Source organism: Trachurus trachurus (genome assembly GCF_905171665.1).
Source record: "Trachurus trachurus genome assembly, chromosome: 10".
Lineage (NCBI taxonomy): Eukaryota > Metazoa > Chordata > Actinopteri > Carangiformes > Carangidae > Trachurus > Trachurus trachurus.
In genome coordinates, this window is record NC_139894.1 from 9,948,805 (window position 1) to 9,974,570 (window position 25,766).

Sequence of the window (25,766 nt, forward strand, 5' to 3'; positions counted from 1 at the left end):
GGACCAAGCAGGAGCACCCCTGGAGTAACTCTGGGACACTGAAGAAGTGTGGAGAGCTGCCGCTGCTGCTGCTGGGTTTTTACCATTGACTTTTCTCTGCACTTTTTTGTTGGAATACAATGCTTTAGTGTCTCGTCCAGCCTCAGTAAAGTTGATGCATCATAGGCATGGACTCTGTCTGAGAAAGGTGGACTGGCTCACTGACCATGGCGCTCGCAGGTATGAGTTTAGGCCGGTTTCATTTGATTTTACTGATGTTATGGACTCTGTCGCAGTACTCAGCATCCAGCCAAGTCCGTCAAGAGTTTCGGGTCCCGGAGGAGCAGCCCATCGGGACCTACGTGGGCACGATAGAGACCAAGCCGAGCTTCACGTACCGCTTCAGCGAGAACCACAAACTTTTTGCAATTAACGGCACCACGGGAGTCATTTACACCTCGTCGGTGATTGACAGGGAGCTTTTGCAAAGTGATGTGATCAACGTCGTGGTGCTGTCCAGCCAACCCACGTACCCCACGGAGGTGAGGATAGTAGTTTTGGATATTAACGACAACTCCCCGGTGTTTCCAGACGCGTCGATTGTCGTGTCGTTCAAGGAGGACGCCAGCAGCGGCAGACAAGTCATCCTGGACACCGCCACTGATTCAGACATTGGAAGTAACGGAGTCGATCACACCACGTACAGAATAGTGAAAGGCAACGAGCAGAGGAAATTCCGCTTGGATATTACAGTCAATCCTAGTGGAGAGGGGGCATTCTTGCACCTTGTTTCAACCGGAGGCTTAGACAGGGAAGTTACTCCCTTCTACCAGCTGCTGATTGAAGTGGAGGACAAAGGAGAGCCCAAAAAGTTTGGCTACTTGCAAGTAAACGTCACCATTCAAGATATCAATGACAACCCCCCTATGTTTGAGCAAGACCAGTATCAAACCAGTGTTTTTGAGGATGCAGCAGTGGGTTCCAGTATTCTGCAGATCACAGCATCAGATCAGGATGAGGGAGCCAATGCTGAAATCAGGTACTTTTTAGATGAGGGGACGCCTTTTCAAATTGACCCTAAAGCAGGTACTATTATTATAAAAGAGGGTTTGGATTATGAGAGTAAAAAAGAATATTCTCTGACTATTCATGCAATAGATAACGGGGTGCCTGCTCTGTCTGGCAGAACAGAAGCCACAATAAAACTTTTAGATGTGAATGACAATGACCCCGTGGTGAAGTTCAGGTATTTTCCCACAACTTCTAAATTTGCCTCCGTAGATGAAAATGCACAGATTGGCACGGTTGTGGCTTTACTCACTGTCTCAGATTCAGACTCCCCGACTGCTAATGGAAACATATCTGTTTCAATCTTAGGAGGCAACGAGCAGAGACACTTTGAAGTGCACACGTCCTCTGTGCCCAATTTGAGTCTGATCAAAGTGGCCAGTGTGTTAGACAGAGAGAGAATCTCCTCATACAACCTGACTGTGTCTGTGTCAGACAATGGCAAGCCCATGGCTCGCTCCTCCTTTGCCAGTCTAGTTATTTTTGTGAATGATATCAATGATCACCCACCCATATTTCAGGAAACACTGTACAGAGTAGATATCAGTGAAGACATACCAAAAGGCAGCTACATTAAAGGGGTTTCTGCAACAGATGGCGACTCTGGGCAGAATGCCAACCTGCGCTACTCCCTGGTGTCTGGAAACGCTTTGGGCTGGTTCTCCATCAGTGAAAACAGTGGTCTGGTTACCAGCGCCGCTTTGCTGGATAGGGAAAAAGCATCTGAAATTGTGCTCAACATTAGTGCCAAAGACCAGGGGCTGCAGCCCAAGATTTCTTACACTAAGCTGATAGTCAACATCACTGATGTGAACGACCAAGTGCCCACATTTACGCAGAGCACATATCATGTTTCTCTGGTGGAGCACGCTCCTGCTGGCACTGAGCTGGTGCTGCTCTCTGCTTCAGATGACGACCTCGGGGCCAACGGAACTATCCGGTTCTCATTTGATGCAGAGACTCCAGCCAGCGTCCAGGAGCTGTTTCGCCTGGATGCCGTGTCAGGGCGATTAAGCACAGCCGTGGAGCTAGACAGGGAGGATCAGGCCTCTTACTTACTCCACATCCAGGCAGCAGACGCAGGCAGCCCCCCTCTGCACTCTGTAGGAAAAGTCAACATCACCCTGAAAGATATCAATGACAATAGGCCCGTTTTCTACCCTGTGCAGTATTTCGCCAATGTGAAAGAGAACGAGCCCTCGGGCTCTTATGTAACCACGGTTTCAGCCACAGACCCCGATTTGGGTCGAAATGGCACAGTCAAGTATATAATTACAGCAGGAGATGCTTCCAAATTCCGCATTAATAGCAACACGGGGAAAATAACCACACTAGTTCCCCTGGATAGAGAGGAGAAGACTGCTTACCAGCTGCAGGTGACAGCTGCAGATGGCAGCGGCCTGCGCTCTCACACCCAAGCCATCGTGACTGTAACTGTCATAGACACACAGGACAACCCACCGGTGTTCAGCCAGAAAGTCTACAGCTTTGTCATGTTTGAAAATGTTGGCATAGGAACAGTGATAGGGACGGTGTCAGCCACCACTGTAGATTTGAACACTAATATTTCATATCTAATCACCTCAGGGGACCAGAGGGGGCTTTTTGCTGTAAACAGCGCAGGTCAGATCACAGCGTCCAGTCAGATAGACAGAGAGGAGCAGGGGTTTTATCAGCTGAAAGTTGTAGCCAGAGCTGGGGAGATCACAGGAGAGGCTTTTGTCAACATCACTGTGAAGGACTTGAATGATAATGCTCCTCATTTTATTCACGCTGTGGAGCATGTGAGCGCAGTGGAGAACTGGATCACAGGTCACGTCATATTCCAGGCCAAAGCTTCAGATCCTGACGAAGGCACCAACGGCATGGTGGTCTACAGCCTCAAACAAAACCCCAAGGGCCTGTTTCATATTCATGAGAAGCACGGCCTCATCACGCTGACCGGGCCGCTGGAGGTCACCACCAGCTCTTACGAGGTCGAGGTCATCGCATCAGACATGGGGGTCCCCCAGCACACCTCCAGCCTCGTCCTCATCGTCAGCGTCTATGACGTGAACGACAACTCGCCGGTGTTTGACCAGCTCTCGTACGAGGTCATCATCCTGGAGTCTGAGCCCGTCAACAGCCGCTTTTTCAAAGTGGAGGCCACCGACAAAGACTCCGGTCTAAATGGGGAGATTATGTACGACATCGCTGGTGGCAACACAGGTGATGTGTTTGGCATTTTTCCAGACGGGCAGTTGTACATCAAAGCGGAGCTGGACAGAGAGATACAGGACAGATTCAACTTGGTGGTCGTGGCCAAAGACAGAGCTGTGGAGCCGCTGAGCGCCACTGTCAATGTCACTGTGATTCTAGACGACGTAAACGACAACCGGCCTCTCTTTAACAGCACCAATTACGTGTTTCGCTTTGAGGAAGAGCAGAAGAGGGGGTCCCTGGTCGGGCGGGTTTTCGCCGAGGATAAGGACTTTGGCCCAAACAGCGAGATCAGATACACGTTTGAGACTCCGCAGTCCAACTTTGAGCTGAACGCCATCACGGGGGAGTTGACCAGCACTCTGCAGCTGGACCGCGAGTCCCTCATGAGACAAAGAGGCGCCGCCGTGTTCAGCTTCGTTGTCGTCTCGTCAGACCAGGGTCTCCCCAAGCCCCTCAGAGACCAGGCCAAAGTGCAAGTTTACATACAAGACATCAACGACAACCCGCCTAAATTCACCAAAGACATTTACCAGGCCTCCATCTCAGAGTCGGCGCAGAACATGACACAGTTGCTGAGAGTCTCGGCCTCTGATGTGGATGAGAACAAAAACGGACTGGTGCGTTATCACGTCACCGAGGGCAACGAGGAGGGGCAGTTCACTATTGATGGCGGCTCTGGACAGGTCACATTAGTTGGAAAGCTGGACTATGAATCAACATCCTCCTATTCTTTGAAAATCATTGCTGTCGACGCTGGAGCCGTGCCTTTGTCCTCCTCTTGCATGCTTAGCATCAGCATCCTGGATGAGAATGACAACTCCCCCTCCTTCCCCAAATCCTCGCTGTCTGTGGATGTTTTGGAGAACATGAGGATAGGAGAGCTGGTGGCCTCTGTGACCGCCACTGACGCAGATTCAGGCCAAAATGCAGACATAACATACAGCATCACAGCCACAAACAACCACGGCACCTTCAGCATCAGCCCCAACACCGGCAGCATCTTCTTAGTTAAAAGGCTGGACTATGAAACTCAGTCCTTTTACAAACTCAACATCACTGCTAAGGACAATGGCAGACCACCCCGCTCCTCCTCCATCCCCGTGGTCATTCAGGTCAGGGATTTCAACGATAACCCCCCTATATTTACCCCCGGTGACATTTTCAAATCCATCCCTGAAAACCTTCCCGTCTCAGCCTCAGTCATGACAATCACAGCTCATGACACGGATGCAGACATCAACGGGCAGCTGGAGTACTCCATAGTGCAGCAGATCCCACGAGGGAGCCACTTCAGCATCGACTCGAGCTCTGGGCTCATTTATACCGCCAGGGAAATCGACAGGGAGTTCTCCAACCTGTTTGAGCTGACGGTCAAAGCCACCGACCAGGCGGTTCCTGTTGAATTCCGCCGCTTTGCCCTGAAAAACGTCACAATATGGGTCACGGACCTGAATGATAACGTTCCCACTTTCATATCGCCGAATGCTTATGTTGCTGAGCCCAACATAGTCATCGGCTCCATCCTGACAACGGTCAGCGCTACTGACCCTGATGAGGGCGCCAATGGGGAAGTGGAGTACGAGCTGGTGGAAGGAGACTCGGACACCTTCATCATGGACAGGTACAGCGGCGATATCCGCCTGGCCTCCCAGCTGGTGCCGTCCCGACTCATGTACACCCTCACGGTGTCGGCGACCGACCACGGCAACGACCGCAAGACCTCCAGAACCGAGCTGACCGTCATCCTCCAAGGACTGGACGGGCCCGTTTTCTCCCAGTCCAAATACATCACCATCCTGAAAGAAGGCCAGCCGCCGGGCACCAACGTCATCTCCCTGGACGCGTCGAGCCCACGCGGCTCCACCACCAAAGTGGAGTATTTCATCGTGGCAGTGCGCAGCGGTGGGAAAGCCGTGGGGCGCCTTTTCACCATCGGCCGCAGCACAGGAGTGATACAGACGGCTGCAGAGCTGGACCGAGAACAAGGCTCCGACCTCTACCTGGTGGATGTGTACGCCATCGAGACAGACGCCAGCCAGCCCAGAACACAGCGTGCTGAGGTTAGTGTACTGCTGACTTTTCTATTCTCTACAGGTACTGGAAAGCCACCTTATATTTTGTGTTATTGGTCTATTTGATCTGTTTGGCAAGGAGAGGGCATGAACTCACCCACTGGCATTTACAAGAGACATTTGGATGGAATAAGTGTAATGAGATCAAGGTTAGAACTGGAAAAAAAAAAAAAAAACGGGCGGTGAGACTGTCCAAGTCACACAAAGAACAGAGCCACCTCTTGCATTTGTCTGCTCATTAATTAAATTCCTTTTTTCACGCACGGTTCTGCGTTATATTAAATCATAATTTTCTTGGACAGGCAGTAAGAAGGTCTTGTTCTTTGGCATGATAACTTTATTGTTCCCCCTTTCCAAAAAACATACTAGCCATAACAATTCATCTTGAATGTGCCTCCTCTAATATCGAAGCAGTCTGGCAAGGGGAAATGAGTGTTGCATGTCTTCTCCACAGCCTCCTCTGGTGCTCTCATGAACAGAAATGTTCTTATCAGCGGATATGAACTGCACAAATCAAAAAAAGAAAAAAAAAGAGCAATTTTAATTTCCCCACTGTAGGCATAAATCATTCAAGGCTCCTGTTTCAGGTTCAAAGCCTGTGATGGTTTCCTCAGTGTCTCAAGTAGAAATGAAAAAGTGAGTAATTCATATGGTCTTCCAGGTATGCATCATCAGTACCAGTATTACTTTGAGCCTTTGAGCCGGAGGCTATTTTGGCACTGGGGTGGTCTTGTGGGGTGCCTTTATACCACCAGGAACTGCTCCACAGGCAATAAGTGACCATTAAAATTGGGTGACCTCTTAAGACTCAGTGAAAAGACGCTGAGGGCAGAGAGAGTGAAACTTAAGCTGTCCTCTGAGTTTGCATTATGCTGTGCACCTCCCTTAAAAAAATGGTGTTAAATACTCTAAAGTGTTGTGCAGGAAGTCTAAACATAGTTTTGTGTGGCCGAGGCCTAAATGAAAAACAAATGTGATTCTATATATGCTTTGGAAATTTCAACCAGGGGCTTAAAATGCCACGTTATTACAGGCTTGATGACACACATACTTCATCAGAGCCCAATAAAGGTGCCACCTTCTCCTTTTCTTCATAAATGTGCTTTGTGTTACTGCTTTTCAGAAAAAAAAATGCCTGATGTGAAATGATAAAAGACTTTTAGATTTGCGGGGTGCCTCTGACAGTTGTTATTGATGCCTTTTCAACTACTGCAGATATTGAATCTGAAATCCAATACAGCAATCAGTTATTTGGAGACAAACGCGCATATTATTGAAATCAAGGATTACTTGGCAAAATCGTGTTAGCTAAGTTAACTTAAAGGGTTTCGCTCGGGCCAAATGGGAATATCAAATGTTCTCTCGCTTTGCCTGCAGCGAAGATGGCAATCTGCTTTCCTGCAGACTCTACTGTCGGGCTAATGAGAGAATATAGCGCTGCGGTGCTCCATTCCCAAACTTTAAACTCTAGATTGCTTTCATGCTTTGCTTGAACTTTCTCACCCCTTAGAGAGATGGCTTTACCATACCACCTGGCTGAATAGTCAATCACTCCACTATGAGAAGCGTGAGATCTAATAACTCAGAGGAATTCAAATGACCTTCCACATTTGGAAATATGGGCTGTATTTTTCTTTTTTTTCTCTTTTATATTTCTGAGTGGGCAGGCGTTTATAGCTATATTTTTAACAGCACAAATGAACAGGTCGGACTCGTACACTCAGACTATTTCGATCTCCTCTGTCAATGAAACCTCAAAGCGCTCTGTGGTACAATAGTGTAAACCTTCACTTAGACTAATGTTTTTCCAGTGCAGTGTTTATACACCATATACCCGGTAGCAACCGGGGGATTATTTCCATCCCTGGGGTTGTGACCCTTTCACATTCTCCATTTCCCATTCTCCCCATTGATTGGATGCATGAGGGGGAAAAAGTGGCATTTTTTTTCTTTCTCTTCCCTCAGCTATGCACCATGTGTGATGTTTTGGAAACACTCAAACAAAGGGAGTTTAGCTGGACATGCTTTATCGATGGCCGTGATCTTAAACAACACAGGACCTCGCTGGGCCCGCAACAGAGGATTCTGGGTTATTTCCTGACCTGTTTGGCACCTCAGCGATGACTGATCAGATCACTTGTTGCATGCAGGACTGTACTGTATGTGCCCTTGTGTCTCATACTGTATCTGGGCCATGTCTAAAGGTGTGATGGATGTTTCTTTAAGCCAACATGTGGTTGTGCAGAGACTTTAAGACGGTAAAATACGGTTGTTGTACTTCAGTAGCTTCTGTCTGGCAGTTTTGGACTTCTATTCGAATGACGTCATTCCCAGAAATCCCTGTTTTTTCCTCTCACTAACTGGTCGGGAGATGATGAGACGCTGATAAAAAAAAAAAAAAAAAAAAAGTTTTGGCAACAGGTTCATCCATTGTGCGTGAATCCAGATTCCATTCATAGTTTTCAGGAGGATGTTTTCTATCTCACTCGAGGTTTTGATTCATCACATCCTGCAGTGACGACCCCCCTCCGATCTCCCCCTCCCATAACTCACACTGGGTAAAGTCACACTGTATCACCTGTGGCAGACTGCGAGTTGAAACTTTCAGGTGTTGGTTGCACTGTTGGCAGCGGTCTTAATCAGTGATGTGACAGCAGGTGTTTCACATCAGCGGGCAGAGACAAAGCACCTGCACCGGGGGCAGCGATGCGCAGAGCATGTTTGAAGGTTTCAGCTATTAGAGGGAAATGAGGAAGATAATATCTGCTCATGTGACTGAGCATGAACTTACCCTTGAAATGATTCTTTCCCCCTGTTGTTAGTTAAAGGAAGTTTTATCATGCAAGGCTCATTGTTTTGACACATTTGGTCCATTTCCAACATGCGGAGTTAGTTTTTAATTGGAGATGTCAGATGAAAACAAGTGCAGAGGTCGATCCTGGGAGCCTTTCTTTCCGTCACAGATTACTCTACAGGTCAGTTTTCAGTTCACTGTAGCTGTATTTAACTTTAAAAAGGAGATATAGGAAGAATGAATTACTTAAATAGTTGTATGAGAGGCAGATCTTAAAGGGATACTCCACCTAAAACATCATAAGCCTGCAGCTGTAATCAGCTTAGTTCCACAACAGATATATTAGGACCTTCTCATAGCAATGAGCGGTATCAAAATGCTCCTGCAGTGTAACTCCCCTCTCCACTCTGCTTCAGTAGGTTCGTATCCTTCTGCCAAAATATGCAAGAATGTTGTTAAATACTCCTCTTTGTGATTTTCTTATTTGATATCTTAGGATCTGAACCTTATTTTGAAAGACTCCTGGACACACATCAACTGTGGTGTGTTTGTTGCTGTAGTCAGCTGTTTACATTTGTCACTCATGAGCAGCACACAAGTCCGTTTTTCAGTCACACAGGAAGGTTTTTCATGGAGTGTAGAAGTGAAATACTTTCACAGAAGGATGAAGACATTATAGGAATCTCCCTGACACCTCAGCTCCTATAGACCAGACTGCTACACACTGTTTTCTTAAACTCACTGTGAATTAAGTGTTTTTTTTTTCTCAGAGAGGCCCTCAAGTGCAACATCAGTCCTTGCCCCCTCCTCTTAAAGGCATTGTTCCCCCCCCCTTGAAAGTAAACAAAGCCGGAGCAGCTCAGCGGGCCTTCCTTTGTTTTTCCTCCGCAGATAAAGTGTTGCGCAGCCCCGGCCTGCGATTCGGGAGGCGTTCTTGTTATTTTTCAGTCTGTGCCAGCGTCTTTGCCGTGGCAGATTTAGGAGTGTGTGTGGATGCCCCCTGTCAGCCACCTTTCCTCCCACCCACCCCACTCTCCCCTCACCGCTAAGGGATGTACGTTACGTTACGTTAGAAGCTGTGTGGACTGAAGGGAAGAAGGATTTTATGTTGGGAGGGTTCTGCACATGTCAGACTGTGTTATTGGGAGTTGTGGGAATGAAGGAAGAGGAGTGGTGCTGCTGGTGGAGGGGAAGCTGCAGACACAGGCATATTAGCAAAGGAAAGGAGGCGAGGACAGGGCTCAGGATCATGTCCTAAGAAGGTGGGGGCAAGAGGGGCTCCATCTCCCTGCCCCGGAGGCTTTTGTACATCACAGTCGGGGAATGCAGATGGCTGAGTCAGATATAGAAATTAGAGTTGATCTTTTTGTTGCTATGGATAGCCTGAGCTCCATTATGTTCATCCTCCTCCTGGTTAAGCCGTGTATCTCCGTGTCTTCTGCATCTCCTTTGTGTCCGCCTGCCCTGTTTTGTGTCTCTGGGAAGCTGTTTGGGTCTCCGTCTCTGTGTTGTGGATCAGTCTGATTCATAAATCTCATTGGCAGCCGACTTCAAAGTCTCTTTGCTTTCGCTGTCTGACTCTCTCTTTTCATTCCCTCATTTGCTTTCTCTGTGTTTGGGTGATGCTGAACCTCCTCCAACATGAACTTGGAGGGTAATGTGATTAGGGCATCAGAGGAAATGGAGGGGGCAAAAAAAAAAGGCTCTGAAATATAAAACCTGCACAGGCAGCCAGGTCGAGCAGTCCGGGAGGAGAAGGTCATGTACAGCCGGACAATATGATACGGATGCTGGTTTTTGTTTGTGTATTAGTGTCTGTGTGTGAGTATTAATAAAAGCTGAAATATTGATGAGTGCTGTTTCCAGAGAAAGGTCGAACAGTGTTACAGATAGCCCCCATAAGAGCTGCTTTCAATGTTCCTTATCGAATCAAATTGAATAGAAAAAAAAAGGCCTTGATTACATTTGAATTATCCACAAGCTCAGTATTAAAAATTTCATGTTCCTCAGAAGGCCCATTTTACAAGAACTGGACGAGGAACCATGCAGAACAAACGGCATCCTTGTGTATTGTAATTCATGGTCTAATTGCCGTGTTTTTGAGCTCGCTCGTCTTTCCTCGTGCACATGTGTCGAAGAAACGCCGGTGCTATCGCGCCCCAGTCGAGACAAGGGGTTGTAATTCACCCCGGTAATCTGGCCGGACACGCTGGAGCTGACGCATCTGCATCTGCCGCCGGGGCGCCGTCCTGGTAGGTGGTCGCTTCGGGTGAACCTGCGGGGTGTGTGTGTGTGTGTGTGTGTGAGCGAGGCCGGTGCTGCGCAGCGCCGGTTGTCCCAGAGCGTCTGTCCATTTTTACGAGACAATCGCCATAAAAGTTAGATAAACGTTCGGTCATGCATAGATGCATGCAAGCAAATGCTGCCAGGAGTGCACTCCCACACACACACACCCATGCATGCACACTGACCACAAGTTCAAACTCCTTCTCAAGTGCAGGAAAACTTAAAATGGTAGCCACAGTCAAAATAATTCAGCTTCATTGAGATTATTATGATTATGTTCCTGTCAAATAAGATCGCTGGGATACTTTGTGATGTACCGTACATTCTGCAGATTCAGACTGGAGGCTTTTTAATGACGTTAGTGGTTTACGTCCTCTTTATTACATGAGACTGTTTGTTAGTGTTTGTTTTGTTCCATTTATTTTGTGGCACAGTGGAACTTTGTTTGGAGAAGTGTTAAGCACTTCTGGCTGCTCTCCAGTTCGTTTGACCACATTAGATGAATATTAAAGTTACTGTGCTTTGTGCTTTTTTTTTTCCTATAGAGCTCTCTTACTGATTGAAGTTTAAAACCATAGGTGTCCAACCAGCTGTCTCGTACTTTCTCACACCAGAAAGCAGCAGCGACTGGCACAAGCAGTTTGTCAAGCTGTTGGCTGAAAGGTCAGAGACGGGGTCATATTGTTCTGCTGTGCCATGTTCTATAAAGTTAAGCCAAGCATCACATTAGTAATGGAAGAACAAAACTTTTATTTTTTTGGCAACAAGCCACAAAGTCTGTTAAATCCCATAATTCACCACTCATTTTCAATATCTAACCAACCAAGCAGATAAAATTCTTTTTATTTTTTCTTAATTGTAGGGGAGATTCAGATGTTTATACATGGCTGAGTTGAATTTATCATCCATGTTTATCATGGTTGGCTTTTCTTTTAACACTGCCTGGTTGTTGGCTGGATTATAAAGCAGGTCTGTGGTCGCAAATAATACTGTGAAAGTATCAAAGCCTCAATCCACAGAGAAATGCACACAGCCTGTATTCAGAAACTGAGCCTTGAAATGAGACGTCAAGGCTTTTGTGACTTTGTGATGTCACAGCAAAGCAGCCAACAACTGCACTGAGATGGTTTTTGGTTTTAGAAACAAAGCATTTTATCACTGATATCAACATTTTAAAGAAACACAGACACAATTTGGCCCCTTTAATATCTCTAAACAAGCAATTAGTATGATTTTGCTTGATAATAGTGAATGACCCTGCAATAGACTGGCAACCTGTCGCCTTATGTCACCTGGGTTTGGTTCCCTCCCATGACCCTGCATGGATCAGCAGTATAGACGATGGATGGATGGATGGATGGATGGATGGATGGATGGATGGATGGATGGATGGATGGATGGAGGGATGGATGGATGGATGGATGGATGGATGGATGGATGGCATAGCATTGGTTTAAATCAGGTTTGTGTATCTATAGTTGTTATTCGCAGTTTTTGGTGTGTTTTAATCCTGTTGTGTATTGAGGTTCAGTCCCAGGCCTTGGACCCTGCGTGAGTTTTGCAGCGTCAGATTTAGTCAAAGTAAACTGAAGAGGAAAAAAAAACTATAAACAACCTTGAGATTTCTCTGGTATTGTTTTAACTTTGTAGAAATCATGGTCTTGTGTTTTGTGGCAAACTGAATTGTCCTGGTGTGGTAACCCCACCCCACTGCTTCTCTAAACAGGTTAAGACAGAAAAAATTATTTACACACACTATTTTTAAACCTGGTTTGCCGCTGAATTGTGTTTATAAAGGGGAATGTATGCAAATATTAAAAGAAAACTCTCTCAGCTCTGTGGTCGACTGTCCGCAAAAAGCTTTTTCTTTTTGTTCATTTCATTTTTTTGCCCCTTTTCTGCCTCATGCAAAGTCAATACAGGGCCTTGGGTTAGAATAATAAATGGATGTGGCCATAGCTGTGCATGCTCGGCAGAGTTTTGCATCATCAGGTTTATTTTCACATCAGAGATACATTTCTCTTGTTCTGTGACTTTGATTGTCATGCCTCATTTGGGAGAGGAGGAGGGGGGGTGGGGGGGGTCATTCCACCGTCTTTAAGCGCACATGTTCAGACCAAATGTGCGACAGAAATAGTATTAATCTCGGCCTCCGAGAAATGCCTTTCTCCTTTGGTCTGCAGAATCAGGCGTGATCAAAAGGGGAGCCGTTTACCGTTTTGCACCGGGAGGAGAGGAGGGGAGGGGTTCCTTCAGCTGCAATCAGAAAGGTCCATCAGAAGCTGTGATCTAAAGTTTCCAAGCTTTACAGTCACTCAACCACAGCAAGGTTGATTGGGAAGTAGCTGAGAGTAGGAATGATCAGGTAGAGCTACAGTGTGATTGTACATTTTCCCTGACCTGGTCCTGCAGACGGATCTCTGCCTCAGCACAGACTTCTTCATCACTTCTCTCTCTCTCTTGCTCCGACTGTGAAGGGACCGTAAAATATGACCGAGTCTGTCCAGCTTTGAAAGTTTGAAAAATAAATAAATAAAAAAAAATAATGTTCCACTACTTTCACTTGTAAAATGCAGGGAGTTAGAGAGGGATGGAGAGAGAGCGAGGGAGAGCGGAGGGTTGATTTTGGCACGTTTCCTCTGCGGTAATAATGGATCCCAGCTACAGAATGATTTGTTCTTACACGTGACTTACCGAGCTCTCTAGCGTCAACAAACACTCGAGCACATCCACATGCAGAAACACACACTGCAAATTTCCATTGTTTTCAGAGCTCAGACTTCACTGTGCTGCCTGGTTGACCTGTCTCTCTCTCTTTTTCTCTCTCTCTTTTTCTTTCTCTCTCCTGCTCTTTTGCACATCTCACTTCCCCGCCGGCCGTCCATCAACGGCACCTCCAAAGTGACATTTAGTGCGGTTGCCTGCCTCCTTCGCGGATCCTCCCACCTCCTGGGACATCAAACGAGAGGTGGAATAGTGCGTTTTCTGCTTCGTCTGCACTGTTCTCAGGCGCACGCTCGCACACACACCTCACCCTCACCCTCACCCCGGCAGCCTGTGGTAAGCAAGCGACCCCCAGGCAGGAAGGGGGGGGGGGGGGTATCTCCTTCAGCCTCGGACAGATAATTTAGGAGCTGGATGGAGGAAGGAGGGAAGGAGGGAAGGATGGAAGGAGGGAGGAAAAGGGGCGGGGGTGAGGCAGGGAGGTTGGAGCTGGGAGGCGGGGAAGGAGGAGAGCCGGAGTAGAGCTTTAGTGTCAGAGACGAGAGACAAGCAAAGATAGACTGGCACCAGAGAGCGAGAGCCCGTGTTATTGTTATCTCCCCTCTTATTTTATGAGTTTTCCATCAGGAGATCTGCTGCAGCTCCTGCCCTCCGCTCGCTTTACACAGAGGTTAACCAGACTGTGATTTAGCATTTTGCACCGAATGCATTCTTTTCTTTTCTTTTTTTTTTATGTTTTCACGCCGTGTTTGTTGTGATTATTGCTTTTCAAGCTCGGAAAAATCGTGCGCCTTCTCCTGCGCTCTCTGCTGTGCAGGTCTTAAGTCCGATGAATAAGCCAAGCCACAGTCGATTAGCAGCTGGTTTCAATTTTGGAAATTGAAATATTTCAGCTCTCAAAATGTCCCTGCATGACTTTTCCTGCACTCGATGTCTATGCAAGTTGTTAAGTTTTTTTTTTTGTTCAAATCATGCAGAGAGAGTGTTAGTCGTAACTCTACTCGTGCTCTTCGTTCGACAGCTTGTTGGCCTTGTCCTGGACCTTGAAAATATCCTGAGCCATCCAGTGTGATCTAATGGGTTTTCCCCCCCTTGTTATAGCTGATTTAAATGTTTGTTTTCAGTTTTTTGTACCCGTCTTCTGCAGAGAGTTTATTGACCCAGCGAGGGGCAAGTCATTTAAAAGTCAAGCCTCCCCAGCCAGACATTGTTCAAACCCACAGAACTTCACTTCACATTAAAAGAGCCCATTCTGTATGAAGTGAGATTTCCATGTCTGTTTTGATTATAAACCAGGTCTTTATTAATACTGTGAACGTATTAAAGCCTGAGTTCACACTGCTGGACGTTTCTTCCATTACTCCATGACAAAGAAGGCCAAATTACACCAGATATGCATCACAGGGTAAATATATTTCTTGGAGTTTTACATGAACTGACCCTTTTTAAGCTTTTCTCTGGAGTGACAGGTGCTTCTACTCATCAGGTGTCTCTGCGCAGCGTTGTTGACTCTGAAGCACCTTGCAGACGTCGTCCAGAGCACACGAGTTTCCTCCCTCGTTAAATTGCCCGTACACATCATCCTCCCATGGGTCGTTTTACAGAAAGGCTGTGGTTGTTTGAGAATGTAGCCGAGTGGAACGTCTCGGGGAAAAATAGCTTGTGGTCACCAAGACAATAACTGCGGAGCATGAGCCTCACTTTGGAGGATTATTATCTCATTCGAAGAGATTCTTGGATCAGAGTCGGACTCTGTGTTGGCGCTGCTGCTCTCTATTTCCAGGGCAATAATCCTAAAGCATCTTTTTTTTCTTCTTCTTCTTCTTTAAAGTGAAATATCATAAAGCACACTGGATGCAAGCTTCGCCCTTCAAGCATTTCCATCTTTGCATGCCGTATTGTATGGCCGTGCATGGCAGCGGGTGGAAGGCCTGGCCCCTGCGCAGCAAACAAAACACCGTGTTTACACAAATTTTCGAACAACTGATCTGCTGTCAGAAACAGAGAGCAGAGAGAACTCCTGGCTGGAAATAGCCAACCATTTTGGTGAGTGTGGCCTTCCTCTCCGCCCCCCCCTCCTCTCTCCACTTGGGGCTGTTTAATTGAAACCAGCTGCTCAGGCAGGGTTCTGGGTAGCAAAAGTGCGGGTCCAGTCAACGTGACTGAGGCTCTGTAGACTCTCAAGTGGAGGTATACCTGAGCTGCCCTCCCTCCGTCGGCTCTGCTGTCAGACTGAAGTTATGTTTCTATCAAAGCTGGTGAAGTCTTGAGCTGCAAACCGAGAGCAAAGTCTGACTGATTTGAGCTCTTAAAGCGTGAAAGAGAAAGCTGCGGCTCTGGTTTCGATTACATTCGTTGACAATGTGCTATTTTTACTCTTTTTAAGTCCTCTCCCTTTCTCCCTCTCTCTGTTTCTCTCTCTTTTTTCGCCCACCCTGTGATTTTCCTATGCAAATGGGTGAAGTGGCCTAATTTCATCAGGCTCAATCGTGTGGGGACGTTGAGGTGTAATTTCACAAAGTGGCGTCCTTGAAGTTGACTTTATGGTCTTTCCTTTCAAACACTGAGCTATTTTGACATCCTTTGCATTGTTTATGTGTGTGTCTTTGTGTGTGTGTGTGTGTGTGTGTGTGTGTGTGTGTGTGTGTGTGTGTGTGTGTGTGCGTGCGCGCATGCACACACTCACATGCATACCTTCTTATAACAGTTACATGCCTTGAGCCCCAAACAGCGCAGCTCTCGCATACTTTTTACACAATCTACCAAATCTTGGCGCCCCCTTTCCTCATTTTTTTTGCAGTTATCCCGCTTGGCGTCTCTGGCACTGACACGTAGCTCACCGAGATGAAGATGAAGAAGAAGGAAGAAAGAAAAAAAAAAAAAAAACAGCCCACTGAAAAAAATGAATCATCCAAAAGTTTGTCTAAACTTGGCTGCCCTGCTGTTGACAGACAGATCGTAATGAAGTCTCTCTCCCAGGACATTGTGTTCTTATGGTATTACATGGAGGGTGATCAGATATTACATTATGTCTCTATCTGCTCCAGGGGTCTGCCGCTGCTAGTGGGGTTTCACTTATACTGAGGTCTGCAGAGCGAGTGCTATAAAGGACTATGGGTAGATGAGAGAGAGCTGTACAACAACAAGGCACCACATGAAACTTCTTACCTCTTAAATATCTTCTTCAAATGCTTTCCACTGTGCAAAAATCTATAAATTATGAAGTCATTGCTCCCTATAGAAACTCAGAGCAGTAGCAGTGTTTAAAGCTGTTTCCAATACAAATGAAGTAGAAATAAATGTCAGTGTCCATGAAATAAGAATTAGGCAAGAACAGTAGCTGCACACGCAAAAAAAACACTTTAAACGACTTCATCTTTTGTTCCAATATTCATTAACTAGACTTTTTTTTGACCAATTAAGACTGTAGAGATGCATTATGGCCGATGTACTGTAGTGTTTTCTGGAATTGACTTTTTTTTAGTTCTCTGGTTATTTGTCCTGAACTAAATGTGAATTATTACACATGCACAAGACTTTGAGGCAGTAGCAGAAAAGTCTGGGGTGTGTGAGGGAGAAAGTTGGCTAGACATGTGTCTCTGCACGCTGTGTGTAGTGTGTGTCTCCGTGTGTGTGTGTGTGTGTGTGTGTGAGTGTGTTTCGCATCATGATCTTTCCCTAAACCGGCTGCAGTCCTCAGTCACGCCAGCTGCCCCGGTGCTAATCCCTCCACTTGCAGATTTACACATGGTCCAGCTGAGGCTTCTTGCCATTTGATGCAGTTATTTGATAATGAGTGAGTGATCCAATGGAAAAGCAACACTCTCAGGACTCTTCCCAGTGAATCATGCGACCTTTGACCCCGCCTTGGCAGAACTCAGAGCGGAAGCAGAGCTGCCTCTTCGTCTTGGCAGCTCAACAACCGGCTATGTGTGTCAGTCAGTAAGTGTGTGGATAAACTCTTAGAAACTGTGATTGTTGTTTCATCAGGCCAAAGGATGTTTGTGTATGTGTGTGTGTGTGTGTGTGTGTGAGCAGCGTCCACATGTGCGACAGAGCCCTACGGTGCGGTAGACTGGCAGCCCGATGCGTGAACTCTGCATGCTTCCTTTATTCCTCTGACGTCTGACAAGGCTGAGGCGCTGTTGGTAATGATGTGGTTATTACTTCCCATCATGCCTCACTGCAGGCCGGGCAGTAAAAGAGTGCAGTATATTCTCTTTGTCCCTCGTGAGCTGCCTATGGAGGCCGGCACTTTGCTGCTCTTTGATGAAAACGTCTGTACTCGGTAGAGACGCTTAAGTGACGCACTCGTGGGACGTCATTCGCTTCCCTCTCCTCAAGTTTGAAGTGTGATTTCATCATATTATCCTGTCACACATTAAAATAGGAACCTCTCTATTTCCGTCCTGTCATGAAGGAATGTGATATTGTTTTAGAGTTACAGAGATGACAAGTTATTTGTATTTTAGTAATGATTAATTACAAGTTCTGAGAGGAAACACACAAATGTCATCACCATAACATCCTCATCCATGGCTCCTGCTAATGAATTGTTAGTGTCGTTGTTGCGTTTGAGCTTCTTTAAGCTCATTGTTTTGGTTTTTAATGAACACAGCTTAAAGGGATAGTTCAACATTTTGGCAAATTGGCCCATTGCCATAATCCCTATAGTTTTAGGAGTAGGTTTGTTACCTTTAATTGTCGGTGCAAGCTATTTTTAGAACGGCGGAGCAGAGTCGCGAGCTGCTCAGAGCTACGCTACGGAGGCTCATGGGATTTCTTGGTTTGCCTCATCAAACTCATCAAATACACAATCCAACAACTCCAAAACGCTCTGGTGGACAAGTTGTGACCTACTGCTATGACTATAGGATCATGGCAATCGGACAATTTGCGAAAATGTTGAACTATTCCTTTAAGGTTATTGTTTTGGTTTTTAATGAACACAGCTTAATGCTCGCTGCTGCAAAGAGCCAGATTTTCCTCAGGGGACCAAAACAGAGCAAAAATGTGACCCATTTGATTTGATTTTAGTGCTAATGTTGCTGACACATCACTATTGTGTTTACAGCTTGTTCTGGTTTCACAAAAACAAGTCAAGTTTGACTAGTTCATAATATTTGAAAGCTATCTCAGTCAATATTTGCATTAATTGTTCTAACTGACCTAAAATACATGTATAGATAGAGCCACCATGTGTCGCTTTTCAAGATTCTTCGCTGTCCCCTAGTGGTTGTGTAAAATAATCCACTGTTGCATATTGACGTGCTAGGACACTGGGAATGGAAAACTATAGCATAAACATGTAATTTATACATCACCAGTTGTTATAATGATTGTTTCTTTTAACACATAAAATTCCAGCCAGAGCAGCTTTAATCGAAGGAGATCAAGTCCACTGCGAGTATCCTCCTCAGGACTTAAACGCCCCGCATGGAAATCAATCGTAATAGGGCATGGGCATCGGGTTTCGGATCGCCTTTGAAACTCAAGATTTATTCGCAGGCTTTATACACGACTCCCGCTGTCGTGTTTGCACGAGTCCTTTTATTCGGACTGCGAGGAAGCCATAGTTGCCCCCGGGCCTTGAGTAATGCCAGCTGTGGTCATATGGAACCAGTTTGATCCCCTGACTGTCAAAAGTGCCCCGTCTGCCCCGAGTGTACGACTCCATATGTGGACATGGTGCTGTTCGGTATTAACACAACAACGACTCGGGTCTCTCACAAGAGCCAGGATTGTGTATCCACCTCCTCTTTTCCCACGTGGGAGTTAGATGACTGAGGGGGCAGATGTTGGGGGATGAAGTGGATTTGACATTGACGCCAAGTAAATTCTGACTTTATTGTGTTAAATGTACAGAAGGTGTCCGCTGGTGCTGTCATTGTCATACTACTCTCTCCTAATCCTGTCTCTTTCTGTCATGAATTAAAAGCAGATTGACATAAAGACAGTTCATAAAAGTTATATTGGCTGTTTCTTGTGTGTGGTATGGCTTTGTTAAGGATAATTGTGTAAGACAAGTCAAAGATCTTGTGAGATGAGCAGTTTAACAACCATCAACAAAATTATTAACCATTGATGTCATTGAAGTTTGAAGTGCAGATAAAACTGTTGTTGCCATGACAAGTTATTTGCCAGTGTTCGTTCTTGATCTTGGAAAACAAAACAGTCTCAGCACAGGATCTGCTCTGTAGCTGTCCTGGAGCTTTCAGCCTTATTACCTGGTCTTCATCAGCAGATGGAGTTGGCCCACTTACCATAAAGGTGTACATAGACGAACTAGTTTAAAGTTTTCTGAACATTGTAAGGACTTTTTGTCCACTTTGGCCTCAGCATTCATTCCTGACCTCGAGAAGGGAAATTGGTTATTTGAGACATTATTCAAATCATTAGTTGTGCGTTTGTCAGAGGCAAGGTTGTTCAGGCTTTTTTTTTTTTTTTTTTTGTTATATTGGATAACATTTGGACGTCAGAGCAATAGAACAGGATGACATTGGTGTCAAATCAGGATACCTCAGTTCTCAGCAGCAAAACCATGAAATTCCTGCACATTGTTCCGGTGCATCACAATGCAGAGCGCATTATTCAGGAATTATGCTAATGAGGTGAAATGAATATCCCTCGGAGACCTCTCATCTCCTTAAAAGAGAAAAAAAAAGCGTTTTTGTTTCGCTCATTAATCTTATTCTTCTCCTCACAAAATCAAATTCATATCATTATGACACAAATTAGCCCCCTGCAATCATTACCCCATTGTCGGTGTTGTTTACATTGTTGTTTTTCTGCTGCTCTGCATACATCAGCTCAGCTCTCGCTTTAATTAATTCTTGCACCGAAATTAACTTGGGAGAAGTCCCGGGATGGTTCATTTAGTGTGTATATGATTAGGACCAGCCGGGAAGATCAGAGGCTCTTTTTATTCTGTAGCACCGATGCTAATTCATCTACCAACCCCCAAATCCCTGCCACCCCCCCCCCCCCCCCCCCATCCCTTCCTGTCTTGTTGAGACTTTTATTCTTTCCAATCATAAGACCCCCCTCCCTCCCTCCCTCCCTCCTCCTCTTCCCCGACTCCCTCAACCTCTTCACGCGGTTTGGTGTTGAATGGAAATGAGGTCTATCATTTCTTTAGGGGTTGGATGGATAGATCAATGGATGGTCGGATAGAGACCCCAGTGTGGAGGCTCTCTCTCCAGGTCCTCCATTGAGCGGAGATTACATCGCCGGTTGGAGGCTGTAAAATGCGGCGCTCCACTGGCAGACACCAAACAGGACTCACAGGAGTCTTTTCAAACCTCAGCATTGTTAGCGAGGGATTATTCTTCGGGTTGTTATCCCATTACACTGTAATGGTAGCAATTTTCTGCTTAGGAATTTGGCATTTTCTTGGGGGTGTGGAGAAGACGGAGGGTGGGTGGCGGTGGTTGGCGGCAGGGCGGGGGGTGTACACGCCAGCATGTTTCTGAATCAAGCATTTATCATCGGTAATTTGTATTTTTTTTCCTCAAAACTGTTAGATTACATTTCCACGGCTGGTGGCTGTTTGGATGAACAATATTTGTTTCCCACGGAGACGGTGATATCCTGTATATGAATGTAAAAGCAGGTTCAGCTTCGAGTGGGCAAAAAAAAAAAAAAACGCCAGCGTGCATTTAAATAGCTGCGATCACAATGGTTGGAAACGAGATGAGAGGCAGGTATTAAAGGATTGTTTTTACAACACCTCTGGCCTGATGTCAGAATTCCCCCTCGCAACACTTAAGTCAAATTCTTGGAATATCTTAGGTATTAATTTTTTCTTTTCCTTTCTTTCTCCTCCTCCTCCGACATCGACGACGTGAGCAACGGGGGCTTTTCTTTTTATTATGGAATGGGACATCAACACGGCTTTTCAAAGTAATGCTCTTAACAGGTCATTAAGCTTTTTTTTTTTTTTTTTAAGTTTTCTGTAAGTTTGCCCAAACACTAAAACCTTGTGTCTTTCACGTCTGATTAGTGACACTTTAATAAAGTCGTTTAAAGTTCAGCGGACTGAATTTTCCACCTTTTCTAGTGTTTCTATGGTCACGGGGAAACGACCCGCATTCAGGCCTGTACGCAATCTTTTAAATGCAAATCCTTTAAAAGTAACTGTGTAATTCTGTCTATGGGGACTCTCCCGACTTGGCCGCGAGAGAAAGTGTTTTTTTATATAAGGCAACCACGGCTGTTTTTCTTTCTGTCTTCTTGATCTGACAGCAATTGACTAAGCCAGTCCTTAAGGCGTGACAAAAGCTTGGCAAAATCTTTACATTTCTTTTCCTCCTCTCTTCCCCCCCTCCCTCCTTTCCCTTAACTTTTCTTGGATGGGCCAAGGTGGACAAAGCCTGTCTTCTCTTCCACTTGATTGGGTCAGAAGGCTGAAGTTAAATGTTTGGTTCAAAATTGTCTTAGCATTCCCAGCGTCATGTTTTTTTTTTCTTTATGTGTGTGTGTGTTTTCTTTTCCTTCCTCTTTTTTTTTTTTTTTAAATGGCGCTCAGGGAAGCTTGGAAAAGTATGTCGAATCGGCCACAATCAAATCATTTACGGTGAGCTCACAGCGAAGGAATTAATGCATTTTATATGAGGATGCCGAGTCTGGGGCAAAGTCCCCTCAGCAACATGTGAGAAAACTCCCTACCCTCTCTCCTTATTACCCTCTCCTTGCTCTCTCTCTCCCTCTCTCTTGCTCCCTCTCTTTCTCCTTCTTGTTTTACTTATTGAAATTATAGCTGTCACCCACTTCACAAGGAGGAGAGCCAGGGGGAAGCAGGTCATTGACTTGATTTTCATGGGAAGGCTGATTTGGCCATTCAGGGTCTGATAGGTCCAGTATTGACAGCCCCTTTTGCGCGAGGGGAGGGGAGCATGCCGCCTTCATTGTGCCCACGGTTTGCTGAGGAAAAACAAGAGATCGCTTGGGAGACAAAGACCTCAATGGGAACAGTAGCCCCTGTGTCCCCTTGCCTCTGACTGCTGCTGCTGGGAGGCTTGTGTCTTCCATTCTGGCCTCAAGTGCTATACTCCCACCCCTCTCTCTCAAACACCCCGCCACCCCCCGGTCTCCCGCTCTTTCTTCATCCTGTCAAGTGGCAGCAGAGGTGTTGCCGTTTCATTCCCTGACCCCTGACACTCTCCCTCCCGAGTCCCATCGCCTCCGAGTGCAGAGGTTGTTTGTCATCTTCATTTGCGGGAGGAGGAGAGCGCTCTTCACTTTGTTCATCTTCACAAACAGGGAGCCTCACTGATGTTCTCAAGTGGGTGTAGACCAGTACTTTACTGTGTCTTTCCTCGCCTGTAGGGACACACTGGTCTTGCGTTGCCTCTTCCAATATTGACTCTATTGGTACATAATCATTTTGTAGTCGTCACTTCTGAGGACTGATCCAATACCAATACTAATATACATCACTTCTAACTCCATCAAACAGAAACTACAAATCTTTTAATTCCCCGAGGGACAAAGTTGAAAGACGTTGGCATTTACAGGGTAGAAAGTTTCTGACAAAGCTTTGCTCTGTTGGTTCTAATATGGAAAATGTAGGAGTCCAGACGTTCTGTGCATTAAGACTCTGTAATTTTAACTGTGCTGGTCTTGAGAGTTTATGACATTGTGTTGCTACAGCGACTAAGAAACACCATTTAATCTGTTTCAGTCACATCTGGTTGATGACTGATTCACTGAATAGAGTCAATATTGCTCCTGATGCCGTTCCAGTGCATCAAATAGTTGCATCACGACTCACAGCTAATCATGGAGATGTGATGTGGATACTGTATAATTTCCCTAAAATACTTTTAATTAATGTCTCCAGGAAGATGTGATGAAACCTGCGTCTCTCGGGCTTCTCTCTGGAGCTCCAATATCAACACATCAGTCAGCCAATCAGAAAAGAGGAAGCCCTCAGCCTCTCTTCTGATTGGCCGTTGTGTTTTTTTTGTGTGGTCAAATCAGACTTCAGGTAAAACGCTCAAGAGGCTGCATGGTGGATTGCGGTGGGTGGAGCTTTGCTGCATGGTTTCTTTTATTTACATGACTTCATTATGACATCACAATGTCACAGAAGTCTTGACAGCTTGTTTTAAGGCTGTTTTTTTAATACATAAACTTTCTCGGTGGACCATGTGTTTTGATACCTAACCTGCTTTATAATCAAAAAACACATGAGTCTCATTCTATACAACATGTCACCTTTAAGTTTTTCCAGCTACTCTGTCAAAACTGGACTAAACTCCTGAATTTCAGTGACTTGACTCATTTTGACGAATCAGATTTTTTATTCTGTATCACAAAACATGTTTGTGTTCCTCAGATGTATTATGACGTCTTGCCTTTTACTTTTCATTAGCATGGCTAACTGCTGATTTAAAGGCTTCACTCTGTTAGGAATAAAAACTTTAGATCAAAGCACTGAGAATCTGCAAAACATAAAATTTCTAGTACTTATCCTAACTCATAAACTTTCTTTTCTAAATAATAACAAAAGGTAGCAGCTGTCCAAAAAAAGAAAAAAAAAACCCAACATTTGTTGAGTTCAACGCCGGGCAAGTCCTGCTCTCAGGCACTTGCTGTTGTTTTTTACAAGTCTGTGTCAGCCAAAAGAGCCCTGGCCACTCTTCAGAGTGTGTAGTACACTGGTCTAAGTTTAAGGTTATCAGGTCAGTCTTATCGAAGGCTCTCCTTTGAAGTGAGCACTGGCTCTGTTTCCCTGCTGATAAATACTGTATGTGGGCTCAGTCCGGGCAGACGTCCAGGTTGTGTGAAGGATGGAATAATTTCTGCTTGTGCGTGTTTCAGTGTGTTCCAAAACACTAACTAATATATCGCCACGGCTTGCCAAAAATAATTTTTCGACTATGATTTGATGCCGAAGAATGCGGCACTGAAGTTTTTAGGTGCAAACTCAAAGCGAGTTCCTGACCTCATCGTGTCATTGTTTCACCTACAGATTCCTACAGATACAGTGAATAATATAGAAAAAAGAAATTAAGTTAAAAAAAAAACACACATTTTTTATCGCTGTGACTTAATCCCGTTGTTTGTCATTGCATGTTAGTGCAATTTATCTCGTGGCTTTTCACAGCTCAATCTGTAATCTTGCAGACAGATTAAGAGAACATACTAAACAGGAGGAATTATATGATTAGAGATAATGGGTGGATGAAAGGCGCGACTGCTAGTTGTGCTTGTAGGTTGGATTGATGGGGGGTAGGGAGGGGGAGTGGGGCTCTCTGTGGGATTTTATGAGCAGGAAAAAGAAATACAACTGCAAGGGCTGAACTCTAACCTCCCCTCCTGACTTGGCTTCCAACCTTTCAGGGCGCTTTCCGACCTCTAACCCTTTGAGCTGTTTGACTGACCCAGGAAACGGTCCCGGGCTCCTCTTTCTGACAGCGCAGTCAACGCCCGCTCCTCAGTACCATCTTTCCGACATTTGGTGAAAGGCGCGGTAATGAGATCACAATGGGAGAGTCGGATGCTGTGAAATCATACCGCGTTGACAGTGGGAGATCGCAGCCCATGAATTCTGCTTTTTTTTTTTTTTTTTTAAGACATCAGAAATGATGATAAGCCAACTGGTAACCATTATGCTGTTTGAAACTCGGCCCCGTCGTATCCTTCAAAGAATTTCGAGAACACACACATTAACATCTCGGTTCCCTTCAGATTTTTTCTTTCCCCTTTTCTTTCTTTTCTCTCGGTGACCACAGTGGATTGGCATGGCAGACTTTGTAGAGGGACTCTATCCTCCGAACACACACACACACACACACACCCCTTCTCAATCTAATACTCGCTTCTTTTGAAGTGTGGATTTTCTGGAGAAGTGCTTCGGCAGCCCTTCCCCACCGCCCAACACCCAAATCTGCCTATTGATGTATCAGGGCCCCGGCTTTCATATGGGGGGGATATGGTCCCTCGATTTTTGGGTCCTGAGCTCTTTATTGTAATATACTGTATCAGGGAGTGCTTCTCTCCTGGTATGCAGGGATTGAAAAGAACGGTCATGTGCTGAACTGATTAAGAAGTTAGTGGTGACCTGGGGTTAAACCCCTTGAAGAGGAGGGGAGGGGGGTAAAAATACAAAAGCGGTCAGAGCGAGCGAGAGAACGTGGTGGACGGATCGCGGTGGTAAAAAAATATATATATAGGTCACACGAAAGGGGCAAAGAAATATCTTGTCCCACTTGAAGAGAAGTGAAACTTTGCAGAAACTTGAGGTCAAGCGTTCATCACAAGCATAAAAACGGAGGACAGAGAAAAAAAGTTGAGATAACCTCATTAGAATTAACCTTTCAATTGTCACCCTGCCTTGTTTTGGTAAAGACACTTTTTCCTTATCATACTCCATTAAGTTGAGATTACCTCACCCCCTGTCTCTCCCTCTCTCCCCTCTCATGATTCACGGCACCAGCAACAGCAGACTGTTTTCGTAGCTGGCTTGTCTCTTTGGAGGACTGGAGTAAACTGAATGGTGACAGCTTTGCCTGCCAGGCGAGTTGTGTGGTGCAGTGTCTGTATTGAGTCTAGGCTTGAGTTTTTTCACCCTCCACCTCCTCCTCCTCCATCCATTTTCAGCCTCCTCTCTCCCCCTCCTCGGCGTTTGATGAGAA

At 45.6% G+C, this 25,766-nt stretch overlaps 1 protein-coding gene across 1 annotated transcript in view; it reads left to right on the forward strand.

Moving 5' to 3' along the window:
• Positions 1-206: 206 nt before the first annotated feature.
• Positions 207-25,766, forward strand: part of fat4 (FAT atypical cadherin 4) — a gene marked incomplete at both ends in the record, with an annotated part of 111,857 nt that continues 86,297 nt past the window's right edge. The window contains one exon of the mRNA XM_083980035.1: positions 207-5,309. Within this exon, the coding sequence (XP_083836161.1) occupies positions 207-5,309 (5,103 nt within the window). The remainder of the gene's footprint in view (positions 5,310-25,766) is intronic.